The sequence below is a fragment of the Hypanus sabinus genome, chromosome 5 (assembly GCF_030144855.1).
Source record: "Hypanus sabinus isolate sHypSab1 chromosome 5, sHypSab1.hap1, whole genome shotgun sequence".
Lineage (NCBI taxonomy): Eukaryota > Metazoa > Chordata > Chondrichthyes > Myliobatiformes > Dasyatidae > Hypanus > Hypanus sabinus.
This window is the reverse complement of record NC_082710.1, coordinates 184,300,708-184,322,756: the sequence shown is the minus strand read 5'-3', so window position 1 is coordinate 184,322,756 and position 22,049 is coordinate 184,300,708. Positions and strand designations below refer to the sequence as shown.

General features: G+C 48.5%; 1 protein-coding gene across 1 annotated transcript in view; it reads left to right on the top strand.

Annotated features, from left to right (window-relative positions):
- The window catches only part of slc44a4 (solute carrier family 44 member 4), a 156,872-nt gene that overhangs the window by 9,808 nt on the left and 125,015 nt on the right, over positions 1 to 22,049 (top strand). The window contains exons 2-3 of the mRNA XM_059971111.1: positions 17,783 to 17,831; positions 18,250 to 18,323. Coding sequence (XP_059827094.1) covers positions 17,783 to 17,831; positions 18,250 to 18,323 — 123 coding nt within the window. The remainder of the gene's footprint in view (positions 1 to 17,782; positions 17,832 to 18,249; positions 18,324 to 22,049) is intronic.

Sequence of the window (22,049 nt, the reverse complement as noted above, 5' to 3'; positions counted from 1 at the left end):
ATATCTGAAATTATGAGAGGCATACATAAAGTGAGTGGTAACAGCCTTTTCTCCAGGGTAGGGGAGACCAAAACTCGAGGGCATACATGTAGACCATTAGACCATAAACAGAATTAGGCCATTCAGCCCATTGAGTCTGCTCCACCATTTCATCATGGCTGAAACTCAACTCCACACACCTGCCTTCTCGCCATAACCTTTGATGCCCTGACCGATCAGGAAATGATCAACTTCCGCCTTAAATATACCCATGGACTTGCCCTCCACCACAGTCTGTGGTAGACCATTCCACAGATTCACTGCTCTTTGGCTAAAAAAATTCCTCCTTGCATCTGTTCTAAAAGGTTACCCCTCAACTTTAAGGCTGTGCCCTCTTGTTCTGGATAAACCCACCATAGGAAACATCCTCTGCACATCCACCTTATCTAGTCCTTGCAACCTTCGGTAGGTTTCAATGAGATCCCCCCGCATTCTTCTAAATTCCAGTGAGTACAGGCCCCAAAGATGCCAGATGCTCCTCATAGGTTAACCTTATCATTCCCAGAATCACCCTTGTCTACCTCTTCTGGACTTTCTCAATGACAACACATCCTTCTGAGATATGGGGTCCAAAACTGTTTACAATACTCCAAGTGCAGCCTGACTAGTGTCTTATAAAGCCTCAGCATTATTCCCTTGCTTTTATATTCTATTCCCCTTGAAATAAATGCCAACATTGCATTTGCCTTCTTTACCACAGACTCAACCTGTAAATTAACCTTCTGGGAGTTTTGCATGAGGACTCTCTGCACCTCTGATGTTTAAACTTTCTCCCCATTTAGATAATAGACCGCACTATTGTTCCTTTTACCAAAATTTATTTTTGTACATTTCCCAACACTGTATTCCATCTGCCACTTTTTGCCCGTTCTTCCAATTTGTCTAAGCTCTGCTGCAATCACATCGCTTCCTCAGCACTGCCCACCCCTCAACTGATCTTCGTTTCATCCGCAAACTTTGCCACAAAGCCATCAATTACATTATCCAAATCATAGACAAACAATGTGAAAATTAGTGGTCCCAATTCTGACCCCTGAGGAATGCCATTGGTCACTGGCAGCCAATCAGAAAAGGCCACTTCTATTCCCACTCTTTGCCTCCTGCCTGTCAGTCATTCCGTTGTCCATGCCGGTATCTTTCCTGTAACGCCATAGGGTTTTATCTTGTTCAGCAGCCTCATGTGTGGCTTATCAAATGCCTTCTGAAAATCCAAGTAAATGACATCCACTGCCTCTCCCACAAAAAATACTGGAGGAACTCAGCAGGCCAGACAGCATCTATGGAAAAAAGTATAGTCGATGTTTCAGACTGAAGGGTTTTGGCCCGAAACGTTGATTGTACTCTTTTTCATAGATGCTGCCTGGCCTGCTGAGTTGCTCCAGCATTTTGTCTGTATTGCTCAGATTTTCAGCATCTGCAGATTTTCTCTTGTTTCTCCACTGCCTCTCCTTTGTCAGCTTGTTGTTACTTCCTTGAAGAACTCAGGCAAGATTTCATGCTGACTTTGACTTATTTTATTATTAATCTCCAAGTTCCCTGAAATCTCTTCCTTAATAATAGACTCCAGCACTTTCCCAACCAGTCAGGTGAGGCTGACGGGCCTATAATTTCCATCTTTTGTATTCCTCCCTTCCCAAAGAGTGAGTGAATTTGCAATCTTCCAGTCCTTCGGGACCATGCCAGAATCAAGTGAAAGATCATGACCAATGCATCCATTGTCTCTTCAGCAACCTCTCTCAGGACTCTGGGGTGTAGTCCATTGGTCCGGGTAACTTACCCACCTTAAGACCTTTTTCCTTTGTAATAGCAATAGCATTCACTTCTGCTCCCTGACATTCATAGACCTCTGGCACACTGCTAGCGTCTTCCACAGCGAAGGCAGATGCAAAGTACCCATTAAGTTCATCTGCCATTTCTTTGCCCCCATTACTACCTCACCAGCGTCATTTTCCAGTGGTTCAATTCTCACCTCCCTTTTACTCCTTGTATAACTGAGAAAACTTTTGGTATCCTGCTCTGTTATCGGCTGGTCTGTCCTCATATTTCATCTTTTCCCTTCTTATAGCTTTTTAGTTTCCTTTTGTTGGATTTTAAAAGCTTCCCAATCATCCAACTTCCCACTCACATTTGCTACCTTGTGCGTCCTTTCCTTGGCTTCTATACAGTCCTTTACCTCCTTTGTCAGCCACAGCTGGTACCCCTCCCATTTCAGAACAACTTCCTCTGTGGGACATATCTATCCTGTTCCTTGTGAACTATTCCCAAAAGCTTCAGCCACCTCTGCTCTGCTGTCATCCTCACCAGTATCCTCCTCCAATCCACCTGGGCAAGCTCCTCTCTCGTGCCTCTGTAATTCCCTTTATTCTATTGCAATACTGATACATGTGACTCATTCTTCTCCCTCTCAAATTGCAGTGTGAAATTAATCATATTGAATACTGAATACTTTGCTTCAGTATTCACTACAGAAAAGACCTTGGTGATTGTAGGGATGACTTACAGCGGATTGAAAAGCTTGATCATATAGACATTAAGAAAGAAGATGTGCTAAAGCTTTTGGAAATCATCAATTTGGATAAGTTACTGGGACCATATGAGACTTACCATAGGCTACCGTGAGAGACGAGGGAGGAGATTGCTGAGCCTCTGGCAATGATCTTTGCATCATCAATGGGGACGGGAGAGGTTCTGGAGGATTTGGAGGGTTGCGGATGTTGTTCCCTTATTCAAGAAAGGGAGTAGAGATAGCCCAGGAAATTATACACCAGTGAATCTTACTGAGAGGCAGGATTTATGAACATTTGGAGAGGCATAATATGATTAGGAATAGTCAGCATAGCTTTGTCAAAGGCAGGTCATACCTTACGAGCCTGACTGAATATTTTGAAGATGTGATTAAACACATTGACGAAGGAAGAGCAGTAGATGTAGTGTATATGGATTTCAGCAAGGCATTTGATAAGGTACTCCCATGTAAGGGTTATTGAGAAAGTAAGGAGGCATGGGCTCCAAGGGGACCTTGTTTTGTGGATCCAGAACTGGCTTGCCCAGAGAAGGCAAAATGTGGTATAGACTGGTCATATTCTGAATGGAGGTTGGTGACCAGTGGAGTGCCTCAGGGACCTGTTCTGGGACCCCTACACTTTGTGATTTTTATTATTGACCTGGATAAGGAAATGGAGGGTTGGGTGAGTAAATTTGCTGGTAACACAAAGGTTGGGGGTGTCAGAGGTTACAGTGGGCTTGATAGGATGCAAAACGGGGCTGAGAAATGGCAGATGGAGTTCAACCCAGACAAGTGTGAGGTGGTTCATTTTGGAAGGTCAAATATGATGGCAAAATATAGTTTTAATAGTAAGACTCTTGGCAGTGTGGAGGAACAGAGGGATCTTGGTGTCCGAGTCCATAGGACACTCAAAGCTGCTGTGCAGGTTGACTCTGTGGTTAAGAAGGCATACAGTGTATTGGCCTTCATCAACTGTGGGATTGAGTTCAAGAGCCACGAGGCTCTTATATAGTTATTCTATGTTCTATATTATCCTATAGAGCTTTTCTGAGTTCTATATTATGGTCACTGCCTCCTAAGAGATTCCTTTACATTAAGCTCCCTAATAAGATCTAGGTTATTACATAACATCCACTCTAAAATAGCCTTTCCCCGAGTAGGCTCAAGCACAAGCTGCTCTAAAATGCCGTCTCATAGCTATTCAACAAATACCCTCTCTTGCGATTTGATACCAACTTGATTTTCCCAATCCTCTTGCATATTGAAGTCCTCCATTACAATTGTGTCATTACCCTTATCACATGCCCTTTCCAGCTCCCTTTGCAATCTCAACCCACATCTTGGTTAGCATTTGGAGGCCTGTATATGATTCCCATAATGGTGTTTTCACCTTTGCAGATTCTTAACTCCGTTCACAAAGATTCAACATTCTGTGACCCTCTGTCAATTCTCTCTAAAGGTGAAATTCCATCTCTTACCAACAGAGCCACATCATTACCTATTCCTTCCTGCCTGTCCTTTCAATACATCCTTTGATGCTCAGCTCCCAACTGTGGCCTTCTTTCAGCCTCGACTCAGTGAGGCCCACAACGTCATATCGACCAATCTCGAATTGGTTTATCCACATTATTCCGGATGCTATGCATATTTAAATACAGCACCTTCAATCCTGTATTGTTCACTCTTTTGAATTTTGCCTCTGCGGTGCAATTTAACTCTTTGCTCTATCGGCATTTCTACCCAATCATTGACTGCAGGGTGAGAGGGAAAGATTTACCAGTGATCTCAGGAGAAGGTTTTTCACCCAGAGGATGGTGAGTGTGTGGGAAGAACTCCCAGTGGTTGAAGCAAGTTAGGTAGTGTCATTGAGGAAGCACCTGGACGGGTGTATGGGGGGTGGTGAAGGGTTTGTAACCATGCTGTATTTCTGTATGACTCTAATAGACATTGGCCTCTGCACTTGGACGGGTGTATGGGGGGTGGTGAAGGGTTTGTAACCATGCTGTATTTCTGTATGACTCTAATAGACATTGGCCTCTGCACTTGGACGGGTGTATGGGGGGTGGTGAAGGGTTTGTAACCATGCAGTATTTCTGTATGACTCTAATAGACATTGGCCTCTGCACTTGGATGGGTGTATGGGGGGTGGTGAAGGGTTTGTAACCATGCTGTATTTCTGTATGACTCTAATAGACATTGGCCTCTGCACTTGGACGGGTGTATGGGGGGTGGTGAAGGGTTTGTAACCATGCTGTATTTCTGTATGACTCTAATAGACATTGGCCTCTGCACTTGGATGGGTGTATGGGGGGTGGTGAAGGGTTTGTAACCATGCTGTATTTCTGTATGACTCTAATAGACATTGGCCTCTGCACTTGGACGGGTGTATGGGGGGTGGTGAAGGGTTTGTAACCATGCTGTATTTCTGTATGACTCTAATAGACATTGGCCTCTGCACTTGGACGGGTGTATGGGGGGTGGTGAAGGGTTTGTAACCATGCTGTATTTCTGTATGACTCTAATAGACATTGCACTTGGACGGGTGTATGGGGGGGGGGGGACGAAGGGTTTGTAACCATGCTGTATTGATCTATTTCTCTAATAGACATTGGCCTCTGAATGTTACCTTGACCTGGAAAGAAACTCAATAGTCACTTTATTAGGTAGCTCTGAGTGTACATGTCTGCTCCTTCCGCCAATCATGGAGGTTACTGGCACCTTAAAGCCAGTCGCTTTGAGCAGATGGGGCTCATCAGCCGTGGTTGGCAGCTCATCTCGGAGAGGGAAAACTCTGATGTCAGACCTCCGCTGCCTTGTGGCTACACCCACTCATGGGGAAGGCTTTGGGAGTAAACCCGGAGCTGGAATCCCTAAGGCAGTCCGACATTGAGCTTAAAGCTGACTAGCGATTCCTACACCAAACTGAATTGGTCTGTGAAATTCCTTTGGATTCATCAGCTGCGTGGAGAGGGGAGCCTGCAGCAGCATTCCCTCCTAGTTCATACTGCCCTGGCTTGCGTATCATGCAGACCACTGGGACGCAGCATCCATGGTTGACCCCGACCGTTGGTAGCCTGGCTGGGGACGTAGACGGTCTGCACTCTGACCACAGCCTCTCCCTCCGCTGTCGCTCGACACTCGCTGGCTCTCACTGAGTCTCAGTTGGAAAGCTGCCAGAGGCTGTCTTGCTCCCAAGAAGCACAAGGCTGCTGTTTGTCAACATTAATTGTTAACTGCGATTCCTGTCCGAACAAGTTTGACATGATCAGGTTCTCCGAAACCAGGGCAGAGAGAGCTTCTGACAGTATTCAGCATTGTTCCATGTTGTTTCCTAGAAACAGGGGAACAGGTGAAATGAAAAATAAACTTGTTACTCCAGATCTGATGCAGTACAAAATATAAAGAGCACAATAATAATATTACTAAAAACACACAATAAATATAAATATATAAGATAGGTTTTATTCATGGATCGATTAGGAGAAGTAACTCCAGGCTGCAGATAAGGTGACTGATGGAAAATTATAAAGTGTGGTGGGTTAGTGGGTGGGGGTGTTGGGGAAAGTAACTGTTTTTGGGTCTGGTGGTCCTGGTGTGGATGCTACGTAACCTCTTCCCTGATGGGAGTGGGACAAACAGTCCATGAGCAGGGTGGGTGGGATCCTTCATGATGTTACTGGCCCTTTTCTGTCTCTACTGTATGTCTTTGATGGCAGATTAGCTGCTGCTTCAAAGACATCAGTCAGTTTTCACTACCTGTTGTAGAGCCGTCCTGTCTGCTGCAGGTTTGTTTCTGTACCATGTAGTTTGTCTCCACTGCACATCTGTAGAATGACCTGAGTATGGACATGCAAAGTCCAGCTCTCTTCAGCTTCCTGAAAAAATACAGGCATTGGTGAGCTTTCCTGATTAGAAACACAGAAAACCTCCAGCATAATACAGGCCCTTCGGCCCACAAAGTTGTGCGGAACATGTCCTCACCTTAGAACTACCTAGGCTTGCCCATAGCCCTCTATTTCTCTAAGCGCCGTGTATCCAGGAGTCTCTTAAAAGACCCTATCACCAAAAGCAACCCATTCCACGCACTCACCACTCTTTGCGTAAAAAAACAACAAAAAAAAAACAAAAAAAAAACTTACCCCTGACATCCCCTCTGTACCTACTCCCAAGCACCCTCTTATGTTAGCCATTTCAGCCCTGGGGAAAAAGCCTCTGACTATCCACACGATCAATGCCTCTCATCATCTTATACACCTCTAACAGGTCACCTCTCATCCTCTGTTGCTCCAAGTTCACTCAACCTATTCTCATAAGGCATGTTCCCCAATCCAGGCAACATCCTTGTAAATCTCCTCTGCACCATTTCTATGGTTTCCACATCCTTCCTATAGTGAGGCGACCAGGACTGAGCACAGTACTCCAAGTGGGATCTGACCAGGGTCCTGTATAGCTGCAACATTACCTCTCAGCTCTTAGACTCATTGTGTAAGATGTGATCTGGGACCGTGAGACGCTGGCTTCTGCTCCCGTCGATCTGCACTGGGATGACAGTCCCCCATATCCTTCCCATCCATGTACCTATCCAAATTCCTCTTAAATGTCAGAATCAAGTTTGTATGCACCATTTGTGCTGACAGCTCATTCTCACTCTCGTCACGCTCTGAATGAAGAAGTTGCTCCTCATTAAACCTTTCACCCTTAACCTATGAACTCTGGTTGTAGTCCCACCCAACCTCAGTGGGGAAAAAACCCTGCTTGCACTTACCCTAACTATAGCACTTGCCCTATCTACCCTCACAATTTTTTTTAATCAACTCTTGATCAAATCTCCTCTCAATCTTCCATGTTCCAAGGAATAAAAGCCGAAGCTATTCAACCTTTCCTTGCAACTCGGGCCTTCCAGACCCGGCAATATTTGTCAATTTAATCTTATTTACATCTTTCCTGTAGGTTGGTGACCAAAACTGCACAGAATACTCCAAATTACATCTTATACAGCTTCAACCTAGCATTCCACATCCTGTACTCAATGTGCCAAAAGCTTTCTTTACAATGAATGCCACTTTCAATGAATTATGGATCCCTGTGTCCTACCACACTCTGCAGTGCCCAATCGCTGACCGTGTCATACCCGCCCTCGCCTGTCCTACTGAATTGTAAAACCTCAGACTTGCCTAGGCGAGGGTGAGGCTTGGGAAGGAAATCCCCACGGGGGCCAACCTGTCCCCTGGGATACCTGCTGACTGTGCAAGCTCCCCTGGGTGGGTCTGTTGTTGAGGAGAAGTACTTGTGTTGAGGAATGATTGTTTACCGGCAATGGCTGCTGTTGAAACAGGGGACTGTGTGGCAAGCCCATTACTACTGGGAGAGGGAAGGGCATTGAGGGAACGGTCAACTCCATTGCTTCTCTCCGACTGAGGTGTTGAGGGAACAAAACCGTCATCGACTCCAATCGAGGCATTGAAAGGGTGAGCCTACGATCGACTCCGTTGTTTCCCTCTGACTGAGGATTTGAGGGAAGGAGCCCATGATCAACTCCATTGCTTCTCCCCAACTGAGGAATCGAGCGAACATAACATCGACAGCAGTTGGCGAGTGTTGGGTGTCATCTGCTTGCGTTTGACCGACCTTCCTCTCTCTCTTGCTCGCTGCTGTCGGAGGAAAGTGCAGGTGGATTCCATGTTACCAGGACTGATCAGTGAGGCTCCCAGCTGTCTATTCGTTGGGGCGTCTCCGAGTGTCCGAACATTCACTTCCCTCCCCAGGGGAAGGGATAATTCAGTCGTTTATCGTCATCAGCACAGGCGTAGCCACAATGAAAAGCTTACTCTCAGTATTAAAAACAGAAAGTATCATTCAACTGAGGAACAATTGATGTATTTAAATGAAATACAGAATGAATTAAAGCACTGTCAATGATGCTACTGCAGTGCTATAAAACTGTATTAGTTCCTGATAGTTATCGATGGAAGAATTCATCTGCCATGTTCTTTCGATTGACCGTAAACGAATATAATCAGAACACACCTCGCGTAGATAATGGACTGCCTTCAGACGATGCTTTTGATGATCGCATCCTCCAAATCTTCACTTTCATTGTAACATTCAAGTTGATTTTCCACACTTTCATAACTTCTATGTTTTCACTCCCGCCACATCTGACACCTTGAAGCCCGAATGCTTGAAACCAATGTGAGCAAAACGGTTCAGAATTCTCTTACAGTTTATTACTATCAGTGATAAAAATACACACAGACACACGTAACTGATGCTATTTAAAAACTGTTTGCTTGAAGCTCAGTCTGACGGCCACACACGTTTGCATGACTGATGCTGGTTAATAACTGTTCAGCTGCAGTCTCCTGCCCCAAATGAGCGACATTGTGTCCCAAAGGAAAAAAGTGAATCCCAGATTTTTTTCTCAAATAGTATTTGTTCTTTAAGAGTTGTCCCAAATAAATGGGTGCCCTGATGGCCCAATTAGCTGGAATCCCCTCTGTTGGTATTGGTTTAACGTTGTCACATGTACCGAGATACAGTGTTCGTACAGACCAGATCATTACACAGTGCACTGAGCTGGAACAAGGTGTTTGGAGGGAAGTGTAGGGACAGGACTTTACACAGATTTGGTGATGGTTAGAGGCCGATACATTATGGGCCTGTGAGAAACTCTTAGTGGCACATGGATGAAAGTGAAATGGAGGGAAGGGTGAGTTATCTGGTACTGGCTGAAAGCCATGTTCAGTGCTATGTTTTAATAACAATGCAGAATGAAGTGTCTGAAAAAGAGCAGTGCAGGTGAACGATAAAATGCAAGGTTACAGTGAGGTAGATCGGGAGGCCAAGAGTCCATTTATATACACATCATTCACAAGAAAGTCGTAAAACAAATACAGAGTTTTTACAAGTAAACACGATTGGAACAGAAACAAGAAAATCTGCAGATGCTGGAAATCCGAGCAGCACACAAAAAATGCTGGAGGATCTCAGCAGGCCAGGCAGCAGCTGTGGGGGAAAAAAGTACAATCGACCTTTTGGTCTGCCAGCATTTTGTGTGTTGATTGGCACAAAACTCCATTGTTGATCAAAGTGCTCATTTTTATTTTACTTTATGTATTTAGAGATTCCGGCCCAACAAGCCACACCCCCAGCAACCCGCCTATTTAACCCTAGTCGAAGCACAGGATGATTTATAATGACCAAATAACTGACTAACCGGTACGTCCTTGGACTGTGGGAGGAAACCGGAGCACCCTGAGGAAACCCATACGGTCGCAGGGAGAACGTCCAGTCTCCTTGCAGAGAGTGGTGGGAATTGAACGCTGATTCCCCGAGTCGTACTAACCACCGTAGTGATAAACTGTGGTGATTAGGTTGTGCCAGTCGGTTGAAGAACCGAAACGTTGAAGGGAAGCAGTCGTTCCTGAGCCTGGTGCAGCGGGACCTCAGTCTGGGCGGGACCTGGGAGAAGACGGCGTGGCCCGGATGGTGGAGAATCTTTCATGATCGACTTAATGCCTCCCAGTTCTTGCAATGCTTCTGTCAATGTTACCTGCAGCTTGCGTCCTAACCTACTCGATGACGTTATCTCCAGAGCTTAATAACAGGGGACTTTGTCTGGATCTCACCCTGAATTATTTCCAAACCATTGTTCTATCTACCTCCCCAAACTATTTCTATGCTATGGTTACCTATGGTTACCTGTGGCACGTGGAGGGGAGCTGATGTCAGAGGTGTGGGGACATTGATGGGGGGTGTACGACATGGACGGGAGCTGATCTCTGAGGTGTGGGGACATTGATGGGGGGTGTACGACATGGAGGGGAGCTGATCTCAGAGGTGTGGGGACATTGATGGGGGGGTGTATGATGTGGAGGGAAGCTGATCTCTGAGGTGTGGGGACATTGATGGGGGGGTGTATGATGTGGAGAGGAGCTGATCTCAGAGGTGTGGGGACATTGATGGGGGGCATATGATGTGGAGGGGAGCTGATGTCAGAGGTGTGGGGACACTGATGGGGGGGTGTATGATGTGGTGGGGAGCTGATCTCAGAGGTGTGGGGACATTGATGGGGGTGTATGATGTGGAGGGGAGCTGATGTCAGAGGTGCGGGGACATTGATGGGGGGTGTATGATGTGGAGGGGAGCTGATCTCAGAGGTGTGGGGACATTGATGGGGGGTATATGATGTGGAGGGGAGCTGATCTCAGAGGTCTGGGGACATTGATGGGGGTGTATGATGTGGAGGGGAGCTGATCTCAGAGGTGTGGGGACATTGATGGGGGGTATATGATGTGGAGGGGAGCTGATCTCAGAGGTGTGGGGACATTGATGGGGGTGTATGATGTGGAGGGGAGCTGATCTCAGAGGTGTGGGGACATTGATGGGGGGGTGTATGATGTGGAGGGGAGCTGATCTCAGTGGTGTGGGGACATTGATGGGGGGGTGTATGATGTGGAGGGGAGCTGATCTCAGAGGTGTGGGGACATTGATGGGGGGTATATGATGTGGAGGGGAGCTGATCTCAGAGGTGTGGGGACATTGATGGGGGTGTATGATTGGAGGGGAGCTGATGTCGGAGGTGTGGGGACATTGATGGGGGGTGTATGATGTGGAGGGGAACTGATGTCAGAGGTGTGGGGACATTGATGGGGGGTATATGATGTGGAGGGGAGCTGATCTCAGAGGTCTGGGGACATTGATGGGGGTGTATGATGTGGAGGGGAGCTGATGTCAGAGGTGTGGGGACATTGATGGGGGGTGTATGATGTGGAGGGGAGCTGATCTCAGAGGTCTGGGGACATTGATGGGGGGTATATGATGTGGAGGGGAGCTGATCTCAGAGGTCTGGGGACATTGATGGGGGTGTATGATATGGAGGGGAGCTGATGTCGGAGGTGTGGGGACATTGATGGGGGTGTATGATCTGGTGTGGAGGTGATCTCAGAGGTGTGGGGACATTGATGGGGGGTGTATGATGTGGAGGGGAGCTGATCTCAGAGGTGTGGGGACATTGATGGGGGGGTGTATGATGTGGAGGGGAGGTGATGTTGGAGGTGTGGGGACATTGATGGGGGGTGTGTGATGTGGAAGGGAGCTGATATCTGATGTAGAGTGGAGATGATGTCAGAGGTGTGGGGACATTGATGGGGGGTGTATGATGTGGTGTGGAGGTGATCTCAGAGTGTGGGGACATTGCTGGGGGTTATATGAGGTGGACGGGAGGTGATCTCAGAGGTGTGGGGACATTGATGGGGGGTGTATGATGTGGAGGGGAGCTGATGTCAGAGGTGTGGGGACATTGATGGGGGTGTATGATGTGGAGGGGAGCTGATGTCAGAGGTGTGGGGACATTGATGGGGGGTGTATGATCTGGTGGGGAGGTGATCTCAGAGGTGTGGGGACATTGATGGGGGTGTATGATGTGGAGGGGAGCTGATGTCAGAGGTGTGGGGACATTGATGGGGGGTGTATGATGTGGAGGGGAACTGATCTCAGAGGTGTGGGGACATTGATGGGGGGTGTATGATGTGGAGGGGAGCTGATCTCAGAGGTGTGGGGACATTGATGGGGGTGTATGATGTGGAGGGGAGCTGATCTCAGAGGTGTGGGGACATTGATGGGGGGGTGTATGATGTGGAGGGGAGCTGATCTCAGTGGTGTGGGGACATTGATGGGGGGGTGTATGATGTGGAGGGGAGCTGATCTCAGAGGTGTGGGGACATTGATGGGGGGTATATGATGTGGAGGGGAGCTGATCTCAGAGGTGTGGGGACATTGATGGGGGTGTATGATGTGGAGGGGAGCTGATGTCAGTGGTGTGGGGACATTGATGGGGGGTGTATGATGTGGAGGGGAGCTGATGTCAGAGGTGTGGGGACATTGATGGGGGTATATGATGTGGAGGGGAGCTGATCTCAGAGGTCTGGGGACATTGATGGGGGGTATATGATGTGGAGGGGAGCTGATCTCAGAGGTCTGGGGACATTGATGGGGGTGTATGATGTGGAGGGGAGCTGATGTCGGAGGTGTGGGGACATTGATGGGGGTGTATGATCTGGTGTGGAGGTGATCTCAGAGGTGTGGGGACATTGATGGGGGGTGTATGATGTGGAGGGGAGCTGATCTCAGAGGTGTGGGGACATTGATGGTGGGGTGTATGATGTGGAGGGGAGGTGATGTTGGAGGTGTGGGGACATTGATGGGGGGTGTGTGATGTGGAAGGGAGCTGATATCTGATGTAGAGAGGAGATGATGTCAGAGGTGTGGGGACATTGATGGGGGTGTATGATCTGGTGTGGAGGTGATGTCGGAGGTGTGGGGACATTGATGGGGGTGTATGATGTGGAGGGGAGGTGATCTCAGAGGTGTGGGGACATTGATGGGGGGTATATGATGTGGAGGGGAGGTGATCTCAGAGGTGTGGGGACATTGATGGGGGGTGTATGATGTGGAGGGGAGGTGATGTCGGAGGTGTGGGGACATTGATGGGGGGTGTATGATCTGGTGGGGAGGTGATCTCAGAGGTGTGGGGACATTGATGGGGGTGTATGATGTGGAGGGGAGCTGATCTCAGAGGTGTGGGGACATTGATGGGGGGTGTGTGATGTGGAGGGGAGCTGATCTCAGAGGTGTGGGGACATTGATGGGGGTGTATGATGTGGAGGGGAGCTGATCTCAGAGGTGTGGGGACATTGATGGGGGGTGTGTGATGTGGAAGGGAGCTGATATCTGATGTGGAGAGGAGATGATGTCGGAGGTAAGTGGACATTGATGGGGGTGTATGATGTGGAGGGGAGCTGATGTCAGAGGTGTGGGGACATTGATGGGGGTGTATGATGTGGAGGGGAGCTGATCTCAGAGGTGTGGGGACATTGATGGGGGGTGTATGATGTGGAAGGGAGCTGATCTCAGAGGTCTGGGGACATTGATGGGGGGTGTATGATCTGGTGGGGAGGTGATCTCAGAGGAGTGGGGACATTGATGGGGGTGTATGATCTGGTGGGGAGGTGATCTCAGAGGAGTGGGGACATTGATGGGGGGTGTATGATGTGGAGGGGAGCTGATGTCGGAGGTGTGGGGACATCGTTTAGTCGAGGGAGCGTGAGCGATTGGGAGAGGAGCTGATGTCGGTCATAGGGCAGTCATCGTTGGGTGTGCACGTCTTTCCAGGTCAGAATCACTGACGTTTGCCGTGACTTCTGTTGTTTTCCAGCACCTGTATGTTGCAAAAACGTAGAAATTACTATAAATTACAACTAAGAAAGTATATTTTTTAATGTAGTGCAGAAAGAGAGCAAATCGTGACGTAGTGTTCATGGGTTCACTGTCCTTTCAGTAATATCATGGTGGAGGGGAAGAACCTGTTTCTGAAATGTGTCTTCAGGCTCCTGTACCCCCTTGATGGTAGCAATGAGAAGAGGGCGTGGCCTGAATGGTGGGGTCCTTCATGACAGATGCCACCTTTTATGAGCCTTTGTCTGTTGGAGATGTCCTCGATCCTGGGGAGGCTTGTGCCCATGATGGAACTGGCTGCATTTTCTGCTTTCTGCTGTTTTTTCCTGATCTTGTGCAGTGGCACCTCCGCAGCAGTAGAAATTTGTTAATCTCTGATGACTCTACCTCCTAATGAAATACAGTTTCTGTCTTGACTTCTTGTGATTGCACCAATACTTTGGGCTCAGGATAGATCTGCAGAGGTGCAAAGAACTTGATGCAGTTTCTCCTCGCCCCAGCTGACCCCTCGATGAGGACTGGCTTGTGTTCTGTTGTCTCATCCTACAGTTAGAGCCTTGGTTTCTATACCAAGGAGAAATTTGAGGGAAATGTTCCCCACACGGATTCCTGATGAGACAGGTTGCCCTGATGCAGATAGGCTGATCACCTCCGAGATAAATTTTCTGAGGTCAAGATATGAGGGTCTAACTTGTTCCCAACATATCAATGCAACTATAACAGAGGCAAGCCAATGGCTATATTTCCTTAGGAGTTTGAGGAAATGTGGTTTATCACCTGAAACATTCAATGTGGAGAGCATTCTGACAGGCTGCATCGCTGCCGGGCATGGGGGCAATGTGCAGGATCGAAAGAAGCTACAGAAAGTTGTAAAAGTAGTCGGCTCCATCTTGGGTACTAACCTCCATTGTATCCAATACACCTTCAAGGAGTGGTGCTTCAGAGAGGCAGCGTCCATTATTAAGGACCCCCATCACCCAGGCCATAACCTCTTCTCATTGTTACTGTCAGGAAAGAGGCACAGAAGCCTGAAGGCACACACTCAGCGATTCAGGAACAACTTCTTCCCCTCTGCCATCCGATTCCTAAATGGACATTGAATCTTTGAAGACCTCCTCACTTTTTAAAAATCTCCATTTTTAATTTAACTATTTAATAAACATATTTACTTACTATAATTGATTTACTTATTTATTTTTTATTTCTATACTGTCTGTACTGCATTGAACTCCTGCTGCTAGGTTATCACTGGCATGAGATTTGTTAATAAACCTGATTCATAGTCCGCTCTGTGATAAATGCAAGACGGGGGTGGCCTCTCTCATCCATATGTACTGGTTCTGTCCTAGCTTGGAGAAATTCTGGAAAGATGTCTTCACTACGTTATCATGTATTCTGAATCAGCACCTAGAACCAAACCCCTTAATTGCTCTGTTCGGTTTTTGGGGCGAGACAGATTTATGTCTGGGTCCGACCAAATGCCGAATATTATCCTTTGCCTCTCTCCTGGCTAGACGCTTGATCCTCCTCAGATGGAGAGATGTTGCCCCGCCCACTCATGCTCAATGGCCTAACGACATCGTGGCCTGCTTGGACCTCGAAAAAATTCATTATTCAGTTCTCAATTCGGATCTAAAGTTCCATAAGGTCTGGGGACCTTTTATCGATTACTTTCATAACTTTCCTCTTGACTAGGGTTTTTCTTTTCTTTCTTTTCGGTCCCTTGCTTTCAGCTCCCTTTTTTTGCTGGTAGAAGGCATTATTACCCTCTGTTGCTGAGTGTATTCACAGTCTGGGAGTTCGGCTGTCCTGACTTATACTCTCTATATTGTGTTGTGGTTGGTCTGGAGTTGCTGTTGTTTTTTCTTTTGTTGTGGGGCTTGGGAAGGACACTAAGCTTACTTGTCTTTAATTTAGGTGCTTTTTTGTTAAATTCTCTTCCTTTGTAGCATATTGTTATTGTATGCTTAATTTTGCACTGTTTTAATGCTCCTCATTATGATTTGGGGTTTTTAATTTGTAAAATGTTTTGAAAAACTAATTTAAAAAATCGTAATAAATAAATAAATAAACAAACCTGATTCAGATTCTAATTTAGTACAACAGACAGGCTTCTCCGGGTGGGAGAACCGGGGACCACAGTTTCAGAATAAGGGGGTCATCTGCATAAAGCAGAAATGGGGAGGATTTCATTTCATGGCCTCTTCTCCTGGAGAGAAGTGAAGACGGGCTCAAAAACACATGTGTAGGCCAACCATGGATTGTAGTGATTGGTGAAGTTGAGGTGGAAGATGGATAATCACTGAGAGATGGAGAGAAGTCCCAAAAGGCTGAAAGGCCAACAAATGTCCACATGCTTTTGGGTGAGGGTCAGTGGTGGAGAGGCTGGATTGGGATTGGGGTGTGCTGTTGGGGTGGGTGAGGGTCAGTGGTGGAGTAGCTGAGGATTGGGATTGGGCTGAGTATTGTTGGGGTTGGTGAGGGATTGGGATGGGCGGAGGATTGGGATTGAGGTGAGTGTTGGGGTTGGTGAGGGATTGGGATGGGAGTGGCTGAGGGTTGGGATTGAGGTGAGTGTTGGGGTTGGTGAGGGATTGGGATGGGCGGAGGGTTGGGATTGAGGTGAGTGTTGGGGTTGGTGAGGGATTGGGATGGGAGTGGCTGAGGGTTGGGATTGAGGTGAGTGTTGGGGTTGGTGAGGGATTGGGATGGGCGGAGGATTGGGATTGAGGTGAGTGTTGGGGTTGGTGAGAGATTGGGATGGGCGGAGGATTGGGATTGAGGTGAGTGTTGGGGTTGGTGAGGGATTGGGATGGGCGGAGGATTGGGATTGAGGTGAGTGTTGGGGTTGGTGAGGGATTGGGATGGGAGTGGCCGAGGGTTGGGATTGAGGTGAGTGTTGGGGTTGGTGAGGGATTGGGATGGACGGAGGATTGGGATTGAGGTGAGTATTGGGGTTGGTGAGGGATTGGGATGGGAGTGGCCGAGGGTTGGGATTGAGGTGAGTGTTGGGGTTGGTGAGGGATTGGGATGGACGGAGGATTGGGATTGAGGTGAATGTTGGGGTTGGTGAGGGATTGGGATGGGCGGAGGATTGGGATTGAGGTGAGTGTTGGGGTTGGTGAGGGATTGGGATGGGCGGAGGATTGGGATTGAGGTGAGTATTGGGGTTGGTGAGAGATTGGGATGGGTGGAGGATTGGGATTGAGGTGAGTGTTGGGGTTGGTGAGGGATTGGGATGGGCGGAGGATTGGGATTGAGGTGAGTGTTGGGGTTGGTGAGAGATTGGGATGGGCGGAGGATTGGGATTGAGGTGAGTATTGGGGTTGGTGAGGGATTGGGATGGGAGTGGCTGAGGGTTGGGATTGAGGTGAATGTTGGGGTTGGTGAGGGATTGGGATGGGCGGAGGATTGGGATTGAGGTGAGTGTTGGGGTTGGTGAGGGATTGGGATGGGCGGAGGATTGGGATTGAGGTGAGTGTTGGGGTTGGTGAGGGATTGGGATGGGCGGAGGATTGGGATTGAGGTGAGTGTTGAGGTTGGTGAGGGATTGGGATGGGCGGAGGATTGGGATTGAGGTGAGTGTTGGGGTTGGTGAGGGATTGGGATGGGCGGAGGATTGGGATTGAGGTGAGTGTTGGGGTTGGTGAGGGATTGGGATGGGAGTGGCCGAGGGTTGGGATTGAGGTGAGTGTTTGGGGGTGGGTATGGTTTTGGGAGGAAGGTCAGTGGTGGTGACAAGACGGGTGGTAAGGATTGGGATTAGGGTTGATGGCAGGATCTAGGTTGAGTGGTGTCGGTAGGGGTTGGGTTGTGGGTTAGTGGTGGTGTAGGTGAGGGTCGGTGTGAGGGATATGAGGTGTGTGAGGTTGAGTCCAGACACACTGGTGGCAGAGTTTGGTGGGATGGTAGGTGGAGATAGCGGTTCCAATTCTTCAGTTCATGCTGGGAGTATGATATATATGACATACTGGGAGTCTGACCTCTTTTCCTCACCCACAGGGGCACCCTCTGCCTATGACCCAAAGTTCAAAGGGCCAATAGAGAACAGGTGAGTATTGTCGAGGGCTCCTTCACTTTTTGAGGGGATGTACTTATAATGGAGGGGTGAGTGTGAGTGTTGGAGGCGAGGGGGGGCACGAGGTGGGCAATGGTTTGAGGTGTGGGGTATCGCTCTGGCTTGTGTGGGGAGTGTGAAACCAGCCCCCCAATCCCTCCCCTCTTTCCCACCCTTGACTCCCTCTACCTTATCCTCAACTCCTTCTCTAACCCCCACCCTCATCTCTCTCTCTATGTCGATCAGAGAGGTCTGTGGGTCTGGGACTGTTTTCTTGTCTTTGTCCCTCTCTTCCTCCTAATTTACTCTCTTGACAGTGAGGTCTGGGTTTTATTTTTGCTTGTTGAGTGGGACCTTACACTGATAGCTTCCATGTCTCTCTCTCTCTCTCCCCCCCCCCCCACCCCCACAGGAGCTGCACAGACATAATCTGCTGTGCCATTTTCATGGTCTTCATCCTGGGATACATGGTGGTAGGCATTGTGGGTAAGTGACCCCTCCTCACCCCTCAGGCAGGAAGCTTGTAGGGGCAAGGGAGAGGAGGCAGCTTGTGGGCAAACAACTGGGGAAACAGTCAGTGGTGCATACTGTCTGCGGGGAGGGGGATGTGGAGGGTGGGGTACCCGGGTGCAGTACTCCACTCTACCCCAGAACCACGACCATGAGACGCAGGAGCTCATCAAGTCTGCTCCACCGTTCCCTCATAACTCCAATCTCCTGCCGTCTCCGTAGAACATTTGACACCCTGACTAACCAAGAATCTACCAACCTCAGCTTTAAATATACTCAATGACTTGGCCTCCACAGCTGTCTGTAACAATGAATTACACAGATTTACCTTCCTCTGGCTAAAAATATTCCTCCTCATCTCTGTTCCAAAGGGACAGCCCTCTGTTTTGGTCCTAGACTCCCCCACTATAGGAAACATCCTCTCCACATCCACTCTATCTGTGTCCTCTGGTCCTAGACTCTCCCACTATAGGAAACATCCTCTCCATATCCACTCTCTCTGTGCCCTCTGGTCCGAGACTCCCCCACTGTAGGAAACATCCTCTCCACATCCACTCTCTCTGTGCCCTCTGGTCCTAGACTCCTCCACTATAGGAAACATCCTCTCCACATCCACTTTATCTGTGTCCTCTGGTCCTAGACACCCCCACTATAGGAAACATCCTCTCCACATCCACTCTATCTGTGTCCTCTGGTCCTAGACTCTCCCACTATAGGAAACATCCTCTCCACACCCACTCTATCTGTGTCCTCTGGTCCTAGACTCCCCCACTATAGGAAACATCCTCTCCACATCCACTCTATCTGTGTCCTCTGGTCCTAGACTCTCCCACTATAGGAAACATTCTCTCCACATCCACTGTATCTGTGCCCTCTGGTCCTAGACTCTCCCACTATAGGAAACATCCTCTCCACACCCAATCTATCTGTGCCCTCTGGTCATAGACTCCCCCACTATAGGAAACATCCTCTCCACATCCACTCTATCTGTGTCCTCTGGTCCTAGACTCCCCCACTATAGGAAACATCCTCTCCACATACACTCTATCTGTGTCCTCTGGTCCTAGACTCCCCCACTACAGGAAACATCCTCTCCACATCCACTCTATCTGTGCCCTCTGGTCCTAGACTCCCCCACTATAGGAAACATCCTCTCCACATCCACTCTATCTGTGTCCTCTGGTCCTAGACTCCCCCACTATAGGAAACATCCTCTCCACATACACTCTATCTGTGTCCTCTGGTCCTAGACTCCCCCACTACAGGAAACATCCTCTCCACATCCACTCTATCTGTGTCCTCTGGTCCTAGACTCCCCCACTATAGGACACATCCTCTCCACATCCACTCTATCTGTGTCCTCTGGTCCTAGACTCTCCCACTATAGGAAACATCCTCTCCACATCCACTCTATCTGTGTCCTCTGGTCCTAGACTCCCCCACTATAGGAAACGTCCTCTCCACATCCACTCTATCTGTGTCCTCTGGTCCTAGACTCTCCCACTATAGGAAACGTCCTCTCCACATCCACTCTATCTGTGTCCTCTGGTCCTAGACTCTCCCACTATAGGAAACATCCTCTCCACATCCACTCGATCTGTGTCCTCTGGTCCTAGACTCCCCCACTACAGGTAACATCCTCTCCACATCCACTCTATCTGTGCCCTCTGGTCGTAGACTCTCCCACTATAGGAAACATCCTCTCCACACCCAATCTATCTGTGCCCTCTGATCCTAGACTCTCCCACTATAGGAAACATCCTCTCCACTTCCACTCTATCTGTGTCCCCTGGTCCTAGACTCTCCCATTATAGGAAACATCCTCTCCACATCCACTCTGTCTGTGTCCTCTGGTCCTAGACTCCCCCACTATAGGAAATATCCTCTCCACTTCCACTCTATCTGTGTCCTCTGGTCCTAGACTCCCCCACTACAGGTAACATCCTCTCCACATCCACTCTATCTGTGCCCTCTGGTCGTAGACTCTCCCACTATAGGAAACATCCTCTCCACACCCAATCTATCTGTGCCCTCTGATCCTAGACTCTCCCACTATAGGAAACATCCTCTCCACTTCCACTCTATCTGTGTCCTCTGGTCCTAGACTCCCCCACTATAGGAAACATCCTCTCCACTTCCACTCTATCTGTGTCCTCTGGTCCTAGACTCTCCCACTATAGGAAACATCCTCTCCACTTCCACTCTATCTGTGTCCTCTGGTCCTAGACTCCCCCACTATAGGAAACATCCTCTCCACTTCCACTCTATCTGTGTCCTCTGGTCCTAGACTCTCCCACTATAGGAAACATCCTCTCCACTTCCACTCTATCTGTGTCCCCTGGTCCTAGACTCTCCCACTATAGGAAACATCCTCTCCACATCCACTCTGTCTGTGTCCTCTGGTCCTAGACTCCCCCACTATAGGAAATATCCTCTCCACTTCCACTCTATCTGTGTCCTCTGGTCCCAGACTCTCCCAGTATAGGAAACATCCTCTTCACTTCCACTCTATCTGTGTCCTCTGGTCCTAGACTCTCCCACTATAGGAAACATCCTCTCCACATCCACTCTATCTGTGTCCTCTGGTCCTAGACTCCCCCACTATAGGAAACATCCTCTCCACATCCACTCTATCTGTGTCCTCTGGTCCTAGACTCTCCCACTATAGGAAACATCCTCTCCACATCCACACTATCTGTGTCCTCTGGTCCTAGACTCCCCCACTATAGGAAACATCCTCTCCACATCCACTCTATCTGTGTCCTCTGGTCCTAGACTCCCCCACTATAGGAAACATCATCTCCACATCCACTCTATCTAGACCTTTCAATGTTTGATCGATTTCATTAAGATCTTTCCTCACTTGTCTTAGCTGCAGTGAGTACAGACCCAGAGGCATCAAACGTTCCTCATACATTAACCCTGTCATTCCCAGGTTCACTCGTGTGGACCTCCTCCTGACCCTCTCCAATGACAGCACATCATTTCTTAGGTAAGGTTCGCAAAACTGCTCACAGTACTCCTGGCGCAGTCTGACTGGTGCCTTATAGAGCCTCAGCATCACATCCTTGCTTTTGTATTCTCGTCCTCTCGAAACGAATGCGAAGATTGTATTTGTTTGCCTTACCACCAACTCAAGCTGCCAGTTAACCTTTAGGGCATCCTGCACCTTTGCACCTCAGATTTTTGAATTTCCTTCCCGTTTAGAAAATAGTCTCTGCCTTTATTCCTTCTACCAAAGTGCACTTCCCCGCACTATATTCTATCAGCCACTTCTTCGCCCATTCTCCCAATATGTCCAAGTCCTTCTGCAACCTCTCTGCTTCCTCAAAAATACCTGCCCCTCCACCTACCTTCGTATCGCCTGTGAATTTGGCCGCAAAACCATCAACTCTTTCATCAGATCATTAGCGTGAAAAGAAGTGGGTACTTCAGCCACTATGCTGTAACTTACTAACCCTAACCCGTTCGTTTGGACCACGGGAGGAAACCGGAGCACCCGGATACAGCGGTGGGAATGGAACCCAGGTCACTAGTGCTGTAAGGCGTTATACTGACTGTTAGGCTGCTGTCCCGCTCCTTGGTACCATGCCACTCCAGTCAGATTATGGTCAATCAGGCGCCTGTCGCGGGTTTGAAATGCTGTGGAATGAGACCACACAGGGCAGGCCAATTGGCCTACAAGCATTCCCAGCTGGTCCT